Below are 18,503 nucleotides of genomic sequence, written 5' to 3'. Positions count from 1 at the left end.
CACCAATTTCAAGTTGGTGGTAACCCATTCTTAAACAGGAAGGAGTCTCCTTGGGACATCTTCTTTTTGAATGGGGGCGCCAACATTTTTTTAGAGCAGGCAGTGGTCACAGACCACTGCCTACTCTGAAAAAATGAAACTGAAACGTTTCATTCTTATTTTTGAAATGCATCTGGTTTTCCTTTATGGAAAATGAGCTGCATTTTTTTTTTTAAAACCTGCATTATTTAAAAAACCGTCACAGACATGGTGGTCTGCTGGCCCCAGTAGATCACTAACCATGTGAGTGTAGCCATTCCCAAATGAGTCGCAAATTGCAACCTGCCTCATGAACATTAATGAGGCAGGTTCCTTGCCATCCATTTGGTAATCACAACCAGTGAGCTGACACTGCCCATTTGTAAATTTTGTTTTGCAACTTGCAATTTGTGATTCGCAAAAAAATCACAAATTGTGAGTCGCAAAAAAATTGTAGTACATTTGGCCCTAAAATCCATAACTTAAGCTGGAGAATGCATCAAAGATGTGACACTGGCCCAACCTTTAGACAGGAGGCTGGGCGTGGGTGGCATAGGTAGCAAAGTATCACGCTATCTTTTAAATGCACAGGGCCTCTCTGCTCATTGAAGTATGAGCTTGCAGCTGTATCCGTCACATACAGCTACACCACTGGCCTTTGACAGGCAATTAAGTATATGCTTATTTCTGTACTGGCAGGATACAGTTATACCATACATTTCACAGGCATCTACTCTGAGCTTTTATCTCACCTGATCTACGCATTCTTAAAAGAACAACGGAAAAGACCTGTTCAATTTGACTTCCACTACCACTAAACCCTTTGCAAATATAAACCCCACCTGCTGTCACTCAAATTTTAGCCCTCACAGCAAATTGTGCACTATGCCTCTCCAGCACAATTAGGATCATGTTTTTTCTCTCAGCTAGTTCTTATCCCACCAAAGGGACGCGCACAAAATGGTGACCAGCAGCAATTGGTGAACTTTTAAAAGTGACGCGAAGAGTGAAATGAGCGCACAAAGAAAATAACCTTGACTATCTCCTTGGTGGTTCAGGAGGGTTATCACCCTGGAAACATTTTTTGAAAAAAAGGGCCAAATTGTGCATTTTGCAGAAAGTTTTAAAATAAACTGGCCAAAAATGCAGACGAGAGGCACTAATGAAAGTAGTTTAACGTTGTGGCAGTCAAGCGTTACACTTCCAAGAGGTGTTGGGGACACTCCGCATTTTCAGCACAATTTTAGTAAACTTTGACTATCAATTTATAGGTATCACATGTCTCTAATAAAAAAATATGGGAAAACGGCGCATTTTCAGCACAATGCTAGTAATTTTTTGCTTTCAATTTATAGATATCACATGAAATCAGAAAATTGCACTTCAAAAGAATCCGGATATGCAATGTCATGTAACCTGTCATTCTTCAAAATGTACATGGCATTTTTTTTCAAATATACTTTTCACTTACTTTCATTTTCACCGTGCCCTTATATTGTGAATGAATCTTCTGATTCAGTGACTATGGCCCGTATTACAAATGGGCCAGGATTTTAATGTGATAATTACCCAAAAAACCCACCAAAGAGTTCGGATTTCATTGGCTGCACTAATTACTGCACATTCTGATTTTTTGAGAATAACACACCGAATTTAGGGCCATATGTACAAACCATTTTTCTTGTCGCAAACGGCCCAATTCAAAGAATTGGTTGTTTGCGACTGGAAAGATATTTTTTCTAATGTACCAAAAGCAAAATGTGATTTGGTAACTTGTTACCAAATCGTGTTTTGCATTTGTGATCTGTTTTTTGGAAGGGGCATGTTTAGGGCGTCCCTTCCAAATACCGAATTGGTATGGTATGTATTACTGTTTTGCATCCGAAATCAGGTAAAAAAACAGTATTACTTTACCATCAGGGGATTGGCTCCCTAAAGCACCCCTTCTCCTTTGAGAATGTAAATAATTATATTCTTGAAGAGTAGGCAATGGTACCATGGATCACAGACTACTCTTAAAAGAGTTAGAGCTATTGGCATGTAAATTCCTAACTGGACTTTTCTTGCCACATAAATTGAAAACAAAGTGTAAAACATTAGTTAACATTAGCGAGCCGATTCAAAGCTCCATGGCCGCTATGAGCATAAACGTGAAGGAGAGACGCCGAAGGAAAAAAAAGTTTGCTCACAGTCGAACATATTGGCAGTCGTGCAATTATCCTTGTAGCAGGAGCAGTCTGCAAGGTGGTAACAAAAAAGCCCCAAGGCAGGAGAAACGTAGAGCATTTACCAGTGATAAGTGCTTTTTAAAAGACAAGCCCACGAACAAGTGAAAGTACTAAGCGTGAGGTGGGCGTGGTTAAAAGCCCACAATTTTTACAGCAGGTCAAAGCGCTTGCGCGCACAATCTAAAAATGCAACTGATAGTTAAATTTTTTCTTTTTAAATGCAAACGTAGGTTGCCTTTACCCTGTGAAATGTAATGAATGCTATGATCTTTATTGCACCTCGTAATTACTGGGTGCAATAAACATCGCACCACTTGTAACTGCAAGCCATGTGCAAAAAAGTGCTTGTGAATCAATCGCAATTTTTTACACAGTCACTTGTAATGAGGCTCTATGTAATATGTATCTACTGTTGCAAATTGATTTTTTGCACATTTAAGTTGATATTAGATGATCAAAATGCTCTGAGAAGTGGCCTACCTACGTTACATTTATTAAGACATTTTCTAAGTTGCTAAAGGTCTCCTTTTTATGTACATCAAAGTTCAACAATATGGTAGCAAATTAGAACCTGATTATGAGTCTGGGGGTTTCAAGCCCGCCAGACTTGAGGTGGCGGTCGGCCCGCTGCAGCTGTGGTGGTCCAACCGCTGCATTTTAACCCTGGCAGTCTGACCGCCGTCTCTGCCAGGATCTCTGATCCCGATGGGATGATGGCGATCTTGGTTGTGATCAGGGCGGCACTGAAGTCTGCACCACTCTTCTGATTACAACCTTGTTCTCCTCCAGTATTTTCATGTCTGTTTCATCACCATGAAAAGGCTGCAGTGAACCCTACATAGCAATTCAGAATGTTTTGCTTACACACTGGTAGTGCATTAAAGAGGCCAGAGGTGAATTCAGCACTATGCAGCATTGGTCATTTTTCACGCCGATTTTTAACAGCACTGGCTGCAGGCTTCTTGGCAGAACTTTGGACACTGGTACTCATTCTTTTCCAAATTAAGCACTGGGTACCATTGACAAGGGGTTAGCAGGAAATTAAAATACTCCCCACTTTGAACCAAAGTTCTTATGACACAAAGCAAGCAAACAAGTCATCTCGACCTTCCCCAGAAGGGCTCTCTTGCCTCTTCCATTCAAGCATCTATCCATTCATCCTTTCGTCCTTGCATCCACTCACTTATATCCACAAATTCACTTTTACATTCAGCCATCTATCATTCATCATCCAGTCTTTCACCATTCTGTCCATCTGTCCATCTGTCCATCCATTCGACTGCGTATCCATATCAAAACCTATCCATCCATCTCTAAACCTATTCATCAAACCTATTGATCCATACACCCATCATTGTGCCCTTTCATCCATCTCTCCCTCCATTCACCCTTTCACTCACCTAACACCCATCCTTTCACTCATCTATCCACCCACCCTTTCACTCCATCGATTGACCCATCCATCCATCCTTCTCACTCATCCATCCTTTCGCTCAGGCATCCACCCTTCCATCAATCTACTCATCCATCTATCCATTTACCCTTTCACTCATCCATCCTTTCATTCACTCCTCCACGCCCTTTCACCCACCCATTTACCCTTTCACTCATCAATCCATCCATCCGTCCATTCACCATCCCTTTCACTCATGCACCCATTCATCCATTGTTACACCCATCCTCTAATTCATTCATTCATCCACCTATCCATCCACCCTTGCAATCACCCACCCATCCACCCTTACAATCACATATTCATCCACCCATCCATCCCTTTATTCACTCCCACCCTTTCACGTTAATTATGAACCTTTGTCTGCCAATTTGCAACTAAAAATGCAACTCTTTAATGTGGCCCAGTTGAGCTTTGTATGTTTCTATAAAATCGATTAAATACTATTTTTTTTAAAATGCAATTCTTCCTCTAGAGGTCTGAGCAGGGAACTGTAAAGTTTCAGGAGCCCTTGTGGACACTGTTCACAGTGAAGAAAACAAAAATTATAGCAGTTCCCAACATATAAGCATACCAAAGTAAAACCCAGAGTCTTGTTTGAAGAACTCTCCCACTGCCTTGGCGTGAATGTCAGCTTTGTAGCGCAGTAAGAGATCCACCAAGTACATGTTCCTCCTCTCAATGGCGATGTGCAAAGCCGTCTGACCTGTGGGGACAGAAAACATCATGAGGGGAAGAGGATAGTCCCATACAGCCTTATTCGAGCAATCAGAAATGCTGCTAAGCTAACAAAGAAGTACACAACCAACTAGGGTGCCTTTGTAAGAGGGTTCCAGATAGACCCTAGAAGCATCAAAGCAGCCCCACTGCTGTGGAACGGGATGTCAAAATGCCACTTCACCTATGGTACTAACAACTCTGCATTGTTATTTACAATAGGTCATTGATTCCGGACAAAAGTAAAACCAGAGTTTGTGTAGTGCTCAAAAACCCTGAAGCTAGGTTCACTAAGAAATAAAACTGGCAAAGCCAATAGCTCTGACTTTTAGATAACGCTGCAGCACTGATTGAACCTCATGCATGAGAGTCCATTACTAAATGAATGAGATTTACAGAATGCATATTCACAGAATTTACAGCAGCGACAAAGAGAGGCCGTTCCATCCGCAGGATAAACTTTTCACACAAATAATGTAGAAAGGCAACTTTCTACCAAGAATGAAACAAAGGTTTACTTGAAGTAAGATGATGTAAAGCTTGAAAATGCAGTATATTTCTTATCAGTAACTCTTTTTTGCACATAAAAATAATTTTCTTTTGAATTAAGGGGCTTATTCACAAACTGCATTTTGTAGTATGTTAAGTAGTACTGCAACAGTAAAACCAAAGAACTACAAATTCTGTTCACAAATCTTCAAGTGTAAATCTCCACTTCCCTTATATTTTCTATGGGGAGATCCTCATACATAGTAGTAAATGTGGGAAGGGCCGGGGGAGTGGCTGGAAAAAGGGGCATACATACTACTAAATGGAGTGGTCTAGGGAGGAATAAGGATGGTTTTAGGGAAGGATATGCACCCACTCATGAAAGAAAAAACCTATTGCTATTCTCAAACTGCACTTCTAGCTAAAAATGACTGAAAACAGTAGTAACTTAGTGCAGTTCAGAGCTAGAGTACGTCCAGCACTACACATGGTCAACTACGGGTACTTGCAACAGTCTCCCAAAGAAAATAATGGAGCCAGGGACTTAAAACACAACCCAATAGGAAATAATGATAATCTAAATTACCTAAAACATTTAAAAATATAAATAAATATCACTGACTATTAAAACATGTAAACATAAAACATATTCATAAATTAATTTAAAAATACATGCATTAATTCATATAATAATGTTTTGTTAAAATATAATTAAATCACTGTTAATTGACTCTTAACATCATTGTTTTCAAATTTTTAATACACAATAAAAATACATTTGTCTACTTTAGGTTAGAATTTGTTTTTTAAATTAAAATTCTGAAAAAATATTTTTAATTTAATTTAATTTAATTTAATATGTCTAGATTAATTGAATATGTTATGAAAAATTAACATAGTGTTGCTACTCTTTATATTTCATTATATATTAAAACAAATATATGAAATTAATTTACATTAATATTTACCAAAATATATTTTTACAATTTATTCAAGTTAAATAAACTTGTTGTCTACCATAGAAAGACTCAACAGTGAGGGTGATCTCTGTGTATGATAAGGATAGGTAAAATAAAAAATATATGACAGTTAACAATAAATTAATAAAACAATTTCTGTGTGAAATATTATTCAAAATACATTTTATATATTTATTGTAAATGTAGAACAAAGGATAAAATGCTTCAGACTGCTACCTTAATTTTAAAGTACAATTTTAATTAATTGAATTACACTTAAATAAATTAAAATCATTTTTCAGAAGTTTGAATTAATAAATAAATTCCCACATAAAGGTAGAAATCAAATGTATATAATACATTTATATAAATTAAATATGATGCACAGAAATAATTAAAAATAGTTTCATTACATTTAATAAAATACAATGTAATATACATTTATATATTAAAGAATGTGGTTAAAATATTTCACTATTAAAGAAGAAAAATGTACTATTTGTATATATTTTCAACATTAAATTATATTTATTTACATTTAAAGCTATTTTAAATAATTTAAAAAAAGCAATATTATTTCATCCCTGATTTTATTTAAGTCCCTGTCTTCATTATTGGGTTGTAGAACAGTGTCAGTGGAATGATTAACCTCATTCTCGCTCTGTCCTGTCCAAACATTCCTATTCTGCAAATACTTTTTCGACTTTATAATGTCCATTCACATGTCAATAGTTTATCAAAAAAAGTTTTAAGACCTCCTTAGAAAGTCAGTAGCAGTTTACCTATAGGTGTATTTATGTGATATTATGTTTTAGTCCAAGATTTAGGGCCTGATTACGATCTTGGTGGACGGGATTACTGCGTCATAAACGTGACAGATATCCTGTCTGCTTTATTACAATTCCATTATATCCTATGGAGATCGTAATATGTCGGACAAAATATCTATCACGTATGTGACAGAGTATTCCATCCGTCAAGATCATAATCAGGCCCTTACTCTTAACATATTTTTCATTTAACTACACAATGTAATTATTATGCCGGTATCAACTTTATGCTAAACTGGAAATGTGCTTGTTTATTCAACATGAGATTGACTTTGTCGATTAACATTTAACACAAAAAGAAGTAGCCATGGACAATCAAAAGATATACGTTCATTCACAATGGTCACAAACAGAGAATATCAAAGAGCTACAAAGACTTTTAGGATCTGCCAATTTTTACTGATGATATTTGAAAGATTTTTCACCCAATCTAACTCCATTAAAATAACTTGACTCAAATTCAGTGCTTTATGTCTGGACTTCCAAAAAAGAGAGAACTTTATAACTATTTAAAAAGTTACTGAAGCTCCAGTACAACAAAACACAGAGATGAAGAGTTACATTCTGTGCCATCTTGGCCATATAAACTCGCTACAGCTGAGATAAATTACATCATTCCAGAAAAGCAATTATTGGCAGTTGCAATAGTTATTTCTACATCTAGTAAGATTGAACATTCTCCATCACAAATATGACAACAAAGTCAACAAAATAAACTTTAGGGACTACATAGAAAATATCCTAAAAACTTTATATTATTGGAGGGCATATGTATACATATATATTCAAAGAGGAAACTGTTGTACTAACCAAAGAATTACCATCAGTAAAGAAATGGTATCATAATTTACTTAGCACTAGGCACTTCAGAAAATTCAAGACTTCAGAGCTAATTCAAAACTACTTTTGGTTGCCAAATATGAAAAAAGACATTTCTGGATAATATAAATACTTGTATTAACTGTGCTACTTCTAAATTACCTCAAATTACAGGTGGACTCATACAATCAATAGAAGTTCCTGAACAACCATGGTCTCAAACACTAGCGGTTCTTATTACTGACTTACCACCAATAGAAAAGATAGCTAGCATTACAGTACTCATAGATTTCATGCCACAGTTTACAGTTAGTACTAAGATCCCTACTTCCAAATATTTTGCAAAACAATTATTATCAGAGATTACATGGATTTCCCGCAAAGATAATTACAGACCGAGAAAAACAAAACACTTTCAAATTTTGGCAAGAAATCACTAAGCAATTGCAAATTCAAAAGCATACCACCCTCAAATGATGGACAAACAGAAAGACTTAGAAAACACTGGAGCAAAATTTAAGATGCTTTGCTCTGGATCATCCAGAATATTGGTATCATCCCATGGCAGAGTTTGCTTATGCGCAATACCCTTTTTCATTATACTTCTGCATATTATCATCAAGTTTCTTCTGTACCACAAATAATATCTATTACACCATCAGTAAGTAAATTAGTACTATCAACACAGTAACTGCACACAAATTTATACAGACATCTAAAATAAGCTCAAAGTAAGTACTTTAGATGGGGACAACAAAAATACAGAATTAATGATTTAGGGCCTGATTACAAGTTTGGCAGTTGGACGAGCCAACCGCCAAACTCGTGGGAGGAGACTGCTGTCAACCCAACAGCCTCACCCCCTATTGTATTACGATTTTTCCACTGGGCTGACCGGCCGGAACATTGTATTACGACGTTCCTGCCAGTCTTCCCAGCTACGGTATGAAGGGAGCCGAGGCCAATACTGTAGCACAACAGCACCCTCAGAATGTGCCTGATGGTGCTGGGCAGGGGGGGCCCATGCACTGCCCATGACATAGTAGTGGGCAGTGCAGAGGCCCCCCTGTGGCCCCCTTCACTTCCTTTCCTCCAGTATTTTCATTGTGGTTAAACCACCAAGAAAAAGCTGGCAGAAAGGGGACTCGTGATCAACACAGCAGTGCTGAACTTAGCACCACCGTGGCTGACCACGAGCGTGACTGCCGTCAGCCCATCGGGAACCACGTTTCTAGTGGGAATGGTGGTCCCCTGTCAGACCGACTGGAGTGCGGCAGCCCAACCGCCACCGTGAGGCTGGTAGTCTCAAGACCGCCAGCCTCATTATGAGGCTGTTAGTTTGGTTATCTACCGAAAATTTTAATTCTCTAACGAAATAAGGAAAATTCAAAACAACCTTGATAGGGCCAGTTCAGAAAACAAGTTTGTCTCAGTAAGCAATGGATAAATGTGCAACCCCGGGGGTTAGAATAAATGACAAAGACTTCCAGCATATGGACTGTTGGAACAGAGTATCCCATTTTATGTTTCTGGAGTGAAGGCTTCCCTATGGTGTTTACCCTGCATGTGCAGTTGTATTTTTTTCTCCTACTGAGACTGACAACCTTGAGATCTCACTGTGAGCCTTCAGTTATATGGGCTGAAACATCATGTTTCTGTTTCATGAGTAATGCTTTGATTTTGAAGTGCCCCCTCTTTGATAGAGTTGCTACCACCCTATCTAACTGGGCGTTGTAGGGATATCAAAAGTAGCAACTTAATTCGTGGGGACTTTCACTTGTATCCTCTGTAGAGAGAAGCCTTTTGGCCTCCCCTGCCTCGCCGGAATGGCTAGCCTTCCATAAATGAAGCCTTTTGCTTTCATCTGTGTGAATTAGGCCTTGACGGTGTATGCACAACATTAGCATAACACAGGGGGAGTGAGGAGCCTTTGTGGATGGTTGACAGGGTGCAGGAGGGACAACATTGTGGCTTCCTTCTTTATGTATAATCACACACAATTGTTAAATTTGCCAATTAGCTGAATAGCTGTTATCATTGACCTCTCACCAGAACCAACTCAGGCCTATTGTTCTGAGTTAAAGCTTTTTCACAAGGCAACAATCAGGCATACAAAAGAACCACACAAAATACTAACTGTCCTCAGAGGTTCTAACAAGGATATTCACAGTGCAAATCTTCTACACCCATGGTTTATCAGAAGGGGGAACCAACACCAAAGCCCTTGCCTACTGCAGTAACCTGTAAGATGCATATGTAACAAAAACCCATCTGTAAGCTTTAAAGCAGAGTAATAACAATCCCCACTTTAGTGCAGATTGACTTTAACAAATGCTTTTCACAATAACAAAAGTCAGGCCTACTACATTTCTCATAACCTTTTATAACAAACAATAAGGCCTATACCCTTTATCATTGGCTAGCATGTCACCATAACCAACTCAGATCTACTGTGATGGGGATAAGGTTTTACATAGCTGCAACCATCAAGTACACTGTAGTAAAATTACAAATATTTACAGAATTACAAAATAATATAAAATCCTTCCTACACTCCCCTAAAAAGGATTAGTACAGTTTGCTCAAGTGGGTCATCAGCATCATAACCTTTGCCTACTGAGGTAATCTGTGAGATTCTATGTAACAAAATATCTGTCTACTGGCTTTTGTGTAATGTAATAACAACCCAGCCTTAAATGTCTATTGCCTCTAACACATCCTCTTCAGAATAAATAAGTCAGGCTGCTGGCTTTGTCATAACGTTTCCTAATACACATATCAATCTGGTACAACGTTTCCCAGCGAGCTTAGGCTTGTAGCCTTTATCACTGGCTTCACACAATAACCAACAAAGGACTATACAAGTGCACATAAACTGGCAACTATCATGCATACAGTTATAAATTAAAAATGTGAAGAACATCAAAGTTTGTAAAACAATGTACATCCCCTTTTAATAAGGCCGAATCATCACAGTGAAAACCCTCTTGGTTTGTCAGAGTTGGTGGCCAACACCATACGTTTGCCAATTAATGTAATCTGTGTGAGTACATGTCGTAAGACATCTGTCTATAGCCTGTAAAGCAATGTGATAACAACTCACTGTTCACGGCCTATTGGTTTTAACAAATGCTTTTCACAATACACAAGCTATACTTACAGACTTTGTAGTAACTTTTCATCATAAGGAGATCAGCTCTATGGCAGCAAACATAACGTTTACCAGTGCACCAATCAGTCCTTTAGCTTGTCTCCATAACCAGCTCAGGCTCACTGATCTAGCTAGGTGAAAGCTTTCCCTGCAAGTCAACCATCAGACACAAAGTCATAAAATAAGAGGTATACAAAAATTACAGATGGCTAAACAAAATACTATCTCTCATCAAAGATGCCTAATAAGAACTATCATAGATCAATATTTTGATACATAACAACTTGTCATAGAGTTAACCATGGCCAACCTTTGCTACTACAGTAATCTGTGGGATGGTATGTAACAAAGGGTCCACTTTTTGCAATTCACTATTAGAAAATCGCAAACTTCGATGTACTACAGTGTCTCAGACACTGTTTGCGATTCCAAAATGGGTCCCAAGAGACCTGCCTCATTAATATTCATGAGACAGGTTGCAATTTGTGACCCATTTGGGAATGGACACAATCACAGGGATGGTGGCCTGCTGCAATCAGCAGACCAGCGTGTCTGTGATTGCTTTTTAAATAAAGCAATTTTTTAGTAATGCAGCCCGTTTTCCTTAAAGGAAAATGGAATGCATTATAAACTCTAAATGAAAAGCTTTCTTTTCCTCTGTGGGACCACTGTTTGCTCCTGAAAAATGCTTGCCCCCACATTTACAAATGGGTTACCACCTCCTTTACGGAGTCGCTAAAATATGAATATTTTGGTACCACATTCCGGTCTCAAAACATTCATACATACTAGTGCTATTCGGTATTAGGAAGGGACACCTTAAACACACCCTTCCTAATCCAGATTCGCAAAAGCAAAGTGCGAGTGGGTAACAAGTTACCAAGTCACGTTTTGCCTTTTGTACATAGGAAAAAGCATTTTTCTGGAGCAAAATGCTTTATACATCTGGCGCAAAATCCTTATCTGTAGGCCTGTATACAGTGTAATAACAAGTCACTCAAACTGTTTAATGCTAACATGTGCTTTTCACAACAAATGCCAGGCCTACTGCCATTATTGTAACATTTCATAATAAACATATCAAGCCAAAAGTGCAACACAACCCCTCTCTCAGAAGAACTCTTAAAGTTATTTTTTGCTGATCAGATAAGATGAACTGACAGCTGCACTCTCTCCTTTTTTTGTAATTATTTTTATTGGAATCAACAATTGCTCATCACAGTACATTTACACAAAGGTTTGCAGAGGATCACATCATGTCTCACAGTTATAGATCAGTCAGCACTGTATCAACTATACAATATCAAGGTGTGAATTTATGCCCTTTTCCCTTCAGCGAGCTATGCTATATGCTATAGCCCACCTCTGGAACAATGATTGATAAGTCCCTGTTCCTTTCCTACGCTCGCCCCAGTGGCTTCGGCTTTTCATCTGTTCCTAGAGGCCTCCCATTGAGACCAGATTTTGTTATACTTTTGGGGGCACCCCCGGCTCAAATAAATCACCTGTTCTGCTCGCCGGCACCAGTCCAAGTTATTTTCCCATTCTTGTATCTCTGGTGTTGCGATCTTACCCCATGACCTCGCTATACCTCTTTTAGCTACCCGTGCTGCCAGCATTAGCCACGTCCTCGGACACTGCTGCCACCTCTCTTCGGCTGCTATCTGCAGGATTAACCAACGCGTCTCCAGCGGAATTGTCAGGCCCGTAACTTTAGATATGGTGCGGACCACTTGTTGCCAGAAGTGTTGTATACGTGGGCAGCTCCACAAGATATGAAAAAAAGGAGCCCTCCATCCCACACCCCCTATTACACAATGCCGATTCGATTCGGCCCATATGGAATAACAAGGAGCTAGAGTAGTATGATCTATGTAGGATTCTGAGTTGTATTAAACAGAATCGAGCTCTGATTCCCACTACACGTGGTTTCTGTAGGGCCTCTAGCCAGTCCTCCTCTTCTATTTCTCCTAAGTCACCCTCCCAAGACCGCCGCAGTGACCGACCAGGGTCCGGGGCATTATTCATACGTTTTTTATAAGTCAGGGTGATTGCTTTCTCCGGCATCTGCTCCAATAACTGCCGGTCTTCAAGTGAAGTCGACTCCGGGAGTTGTTCCCCCACCTGTATATGTTTCTTTAACGCATGTTTCAGTTGAAGGTATTGTAAGTCTATATTTGTCCCCATTGTGTATTCCTTCTTGAGGTCCTCTAGGGGAAACCAGAGTTCCAGCCCTCCATATGTCCCCTGAATGGTCTATTCCTATTAGACGCCAATGTCAGGGCCCGCTCAAACCACGGAGTTCGCAAAGTTGGTCGCTAGTCCAGAGAGGGGTCATGTCTGTGAGTCTGTCCTCCCATCCTAGGAACCTGGAAGACTCTCTCCATGCACGTGTCACTGACTCCGTGTGGCCCAGGAGCCGGCCCTCTCATTTCCTCTCATAGAGCACCGATAAGTGCCCTCCCTCTCCCATGGCCGCTCTATCTACTCTGTATGCCGGCTCATCCCTTTCTGCGAATGCCCACCCGGTCACCGAAACTAACTGCGCTGTCTAATAATATGCCTGCATGTTAGGTATTGCTAGGCCCCCCTCAGACACACCTTTCTGCAGCTTACTTAGTGCCATTCAAGGACTGCCTCCATCCCACAGCAAAGTGCGCAGCTCTTTATTGACCTGGGCAAAGAAGGTCGGCTGTATTTTATAGGGCGTGCTCTGGAGCATGTATAGTAGCCGCAGGAGGGAAATCATTTTAAAAAGAGCAGCACGACCTATCAGAGAGAGCGGTAGCCTCCGCCAGCCCGACACATCTCCACGGAGACAGTCAAGCTGTGGGTATAGGTTTCTTTTATAAAATTCCTCAGGGTGCCCTGTAACATAAACTCCCAAGTAGGAGAATCCCTCCCATCCAGTGGGGCCAAGCATTCCGCCGGGACGCTCAACTCTCCACAGGTTAATGGGTAAACCTTTGACTTTTCCCAATTTATTTGATACCCCGAATATGTTCCAAAAAGCTGGAAAAGGTGCAGAAATCTGTCTATGGATCAATGGGGTTTCGTAACATATAGAAGGACGTCGTCAGCATACAGGGAGATCCTTGCTTCCCACTCCTCACCTTCTGGAATACCCCATACAAGAGGGTCCTGTTGCACCCAGGTGGCTAACGGCTCTAGTGCCAGGGCAAACAGCCATGGGGACAATGGGCATCCCTGTCTCATGCCCCTGTCTAAGGCAAACGTGCAAGACCTCACTCCGTTGACTCTCACTTGCGCTTGCGGGTACAACAGTTGGATCCACATGCATATTTGTGGGCCAAAGCCCAGTCTTGTCAGGACTGCCCTAAGGTAGGCCCAATTCTTGCTGTCAAATGCTATCCTCGCGTCTAGCGCGAGCAATGCCATCTCCTCTGTCCTGGGGGTACCGGTCTAATGTAGGATCCGGTATAGGCACCGCAAATTTAGTCCAGTGTTTCTGTGCTGCATTAAACCCGTTTGGTCACGATTGATCAGGTAATCCATTAGTGGTCGAAGTCTGTTCACTATAATTTTAGCCAGTACTTTAAATTCCAGGTTCAACCCAAGTTCAACAGCGATATAGGTCTGTATTTTTTATTAAAAAAATCTTTTTATTGAGTTATTTTAATGAACAGTGCTTACAATAGTTTAACTGTCAGTGTCACAGGTAGCATCATTGTGAAGTTTCTTTTCCACTGTCTTACATTTTAATTGCTTATACATTTGGTTTGTTTAATGATTTACAACCTGTATCGCTGTTACATTTTGGATAACTATGCATAGTAAGAGAGATGGGTGAGATAAAAGAAGGGGGAAAAGATATGTAGTGGAATAGTGAGGGGAGGGATGATGCAATTGGGAGAGATGCTCTATTTGAGGACTTGACAACAGCTTTTTGGGTGTCTGGTGGGTTGGAGGGGTCCGCGGTAGCTCTGGGGGCTCAGTATGGCGGTCACATGTATTTTTCTTTGAAAGGAGGCAACAGGAAGTGAGGGGGGTTCACAACAGGAGTATCTTGTATCTTTATTTGATGTCGGTGCTGTGACAGTGGTCTAGGGTGGGCGTGTGTCGTCTTTTTCAAGTAGTTCTAGGAAGATATCCCATATATCCACGTTTTTGACCTCAATCCCAATGTCCCGTAGGGTACCTAGTACTTGTATTTCCGAGTTGGTCCAGTGAATTAAATCTTTAGTCCATCTGTGTATGTCTGGGGTACAAGGCGACTTCCATTGTGTTGCAACGAGTCGTTTGAAGGTGATGAACGCTAGATCTGCACATCTATGTTTTTGTTTGTCTTTGTTACGCCTATGGTGTATTCCTATTATGCAGGATTCAGGTGTGAGATTCAGCGAGAGACCCGACCACTTGGCTATCTGTTGTATGGCGTTGTGCCATGTGCGGAGTAATGGTGGGCAATTCCAGGTCATGTGGAAGAAATCTGCTTCCGTGTTACCGCATCCTGGGCATTCGGATGTAGCTTGTGGAAATATGCGATTTATGCGGAGTGGGGTTAGATATGTTTGGTGTAGATAGTTGAGTTGGGTGTATCTGAAGCGGGCATTGCAGAATATTTCCCGCTTAGTTGTGAGGGCCATGGACCATTGTTGCTCTGTGAGGGGTGTGTGCAGGATCTTGTCCCAGCTTGACTTTGCTTGTTCTTGTGTTATTTCCGGATAGGCCTGTAGTATGCAGTATATCTGGGAAATGCTTGTTAGCGTGCCAATGTCTGCGATCAGTTTGTGTAATGCGGGTGATGTTGGTGATTCTGAATTACCTTGGCCCCATGTTTTACGTATCAGCCCTTTGAGTGCCCCGTGTGTAATGAATTCGCCTGGTCCTTGAGTGTATGTCTCTGCAAGTTTCATGTATGTGATCCTCAAATAGGTCGCCGATCTGTTGTAAACCTTTTATAGTCCATGTGGCTAGGTCCGGTTTGCCATGTAATTTATTTATCCCTGGTATAGCTAGTAGGGGAATCTTGGGGAGTATAGTGGTACACGGGCTCCCTTTGATACATAGCGGTTCCATGTGCGTTCAGCTACTGTCATTAGTATGTTGTTGTGAGGCGGAGTGGGTACGCACCCTATAAGCCAGTCTAGCATCTTTGTGCGTCCTAGTTGTGTTCTCACTTTGTATCCCTCTGGATTTGGGGAATCTTGTAGCCAAGTCATGATCCAATGCAATTGTGCTGCTGCATAATAGAGTTCGAATTGTGGTACGTCCATGCCCCCCCTCTCCACCGGGAGGTAGAGCTTAGCTACGGCCACCCTTCTACGCTCACTCGCCCATATCAATTCGGTCAGCAATTTAGTTAATTGAACAAAAAGTGTTTTTGGTAGTATTAATGGTAGCGCAGCAAAGTAATACAGTAAGCGAGGGAACACTATCATTTTGGCCAAGATTACTCTCCCCATGGGCGAAAGGGGCAGGGAGCACCAGAAGGGTATAGAGCTTTTAATTGACCTAATTGCTCTATCTAGGTTGCCTTCTTTTAAGTCTAAAGCGCTATGGTAAATATGGACTCATAGATATTTAAAAGTTATGTGTTCCCATTTTAAATCATTGTCGATTGTCGCGTTATCATGTGGTTCTGGGGATGGTCTCATGGGGAATATGCATGATTTAGTCCAATTAACACGGAAGCCGGACAAGTCCCCGAAGGTGTTAAGTAGTTGTAATATGTGTGGAAGGGATTCGGTGTAGTTGGGTAGGTATATTAATGCATCGTCTGCGTATAATGAGATGATGCGGAATTCCTTGCCGTCAGGGATGCCCCATCCTGCTGCTTTGTTGCGCAATCTCGCAGCAAGTGGTTCTATTGCTAATGCAAACAGTAGTGGTGACAGTGGACAACCCTGTCGCATGCCTCTACCTATGTCAAATTTTTCTGATATGATATCGCCGGTTTTAACACGTGCTTTGGGGTTAGTGTATATTATGGATATCCAGCGCATAAAGCCTGCACCAAATCCCATTTTTTGTAGTGTTGCCATCAAAAAGGGCCAACCCAGAGTGTCAAAGGCCTTTTCCACGTCTAGTGAGACCGCCACGCGGGTGTGATCCAGTCCGGGGGTCTCAGACATGATGCGTAATAAGTTTCTGATATTGATAAAGGTATTGCGTCCAGGTAAAGCCAGATTGGTCTGGGTGTATCAGAGTAGTCATCAGTGGGAGGAGGCGGTTTGCTAGTATTTTCTAATCTGAATTTAATAAGGATAAGGGTTGGTATGAGCGGACATGCAAGGGATCACGTCCTTTTTTATGTAAGACTACGATTGTCGCCTCCCGTTTTGTTTCTGTGAGTTGTCTTCTTTCGTATGCTTCTTGTAACATTGTTTGGAATGGCGCGATTGTCTGTAGTGTGAAAGTCTGGTAATATTCGATGGGGAGTCCATCTGTCCCTGGGGTTTTGTTGTGTGTCAGCTGTTTTAATGCCTGTAATATCTCTTCTCTTTCGATTGGCTTATCTAGGTTTAGTATTTGTTCTGTGTGTAATCGCGTCAATGGGGCGATATAGGCCTGTATGAGCCACATTCTGCGGGTGACTTACCCCCTTTATGTATTACGACAATAGTTGCTAACGTTTGATCCAGAGGCAAGATACCCTCTCACTTACCTACTTGGTACATTGCCAACATATGCAGTGATATAATATTTGCCATACATTTGAAGAGCTCTACCGGTAGCCCATTGGGGCCCACCGCTTTCCCCGACCTAGTCTCCATGATTGCCCCCGGCACTTCTTCTACCTTTATATCTTGGTCTAGTGTTTCTCTGTCATCCGTTCCGAGCTCTACCAGCGGGAGATCTCCAAGGAGTTCCAAGCAGTCCTCATATGTCTGGGCCGTCTTTGCAGAATAGACGCGCTCATAATATGTGGCAAAAGTCTCGGCTATATCATCTCCTGCAGTGCATCGCTCGCCCGTTTCGTCTTCAATCTCTGTTACCCACCTATCCTATCCCGGTCTCGCTTTTCTAGCCATGCCAGTAGTTTATTTGCCTTGCCCCCTATGTCGTACAGACATTGCTGCGTGGCCAGAGCGTGTTCTCCTGCATTATTTTCAACTAAGTCCCTCAACTCCTGTTGTTTAAGTAAGAGACTATGACATTGGTGCGGCTGTATTGAGCCCCCGGCTAGAATTTCGGCCTCCAACTTACTGACCTCGCCTTCTAGAGTCTCACATTGGAGACAACACTCCATCTTAAGACCCCCTATTAATGCCTGCGCTTGCCCTCTAATGACTGTCTTGAAGGCTTCCCAGTGTATACCTATTATAGTATCTTTTAGCCCCTTCGCGTAACTTGTCTCCTTCCTTGATATTTCAGGGGTCTATTCTGGGCGGTAATCCTGCGTCTTTAACAGTAGCAATGAGAGTGGCTACCACCGGGGAATGATCTGACACACCACGTGCGAGCTGTGCCACGTCCCTAAAGCGTCCCACTCCTGTGTGTTTTGTAAACAGATAGTCAATACGTGAGAAACTTTTGTGTGGTGCAGACAGAAATGTATATTGCCTCTGATGTGGCTTATGGGCCCTCCAGAGGTCTGTCAGGCTAACAAGTTGGCAAAGGTCGACATGTTCCCAGTTCTACCCCCTCCATTACCCCCAGATAGCCTATCCAGGGTCAGGTCCATGGTGTCGTTCATGTCTCCTCCCAAGAAAAGGGTGCCGGGGGGCAGTTCCAGCAGTATAGCCCCCAGTGTTGGTAGGGTGTCAGCATTTAATTTTGGTGGTATGTACACCGAACAGAAATTCACTGTCTGCCCATTACAGATCACAGTCATCGCCACAAATCTCCCCAGTTTGTCCGTCTTCACCAGCCCTG

The 18,503-nt window shown here is 41.3% G+C and overlaps 1 protein-coding gene across 1 annotated transcript in view; it reads right to left on the bottom strand.

The window, feature by feature from the left end:
- The window catches only part of LOC138285857 (transient receptor potential cation channel subfamily V member 1-like), a 474,904-nt gene that overhangs the window by 189,124 nt on the left and 267,277 nt on the right, over nt 1-18,503 (bottom strand). The window contains exon 5 of the mRNA XM_069226333.1: nt 4,274-4,405. Within this exon, the coding sequence (XP_069082434.1) occupies nt 4,274-4,405 (132 nt within the window). The remainder of the gene's footprint in view (nt 1-4,273; nt 4,406-18,503) is intronic.

Source organism: Pleurodeles waltl, chromosome 3_1 (genome assembly GCF_031143425.1).
Source record: "Pleurodeles waltl isolate 20211129_DDA chromosome 3_1, aPleWal1.hap1.20221129, whole genome shotgun sequence".
In the NCBI taxonomy this organism is placed as follows: domain Eukaryota; kingdom Metazoa; phylum Chordata; class Amphibia; order Caudata; family Salamandridae; genus Pleurodeles; species Pleurodeles waltl.
This window is presented reverse-complemented; position numbering and strand designations above follow the sequence as displayed.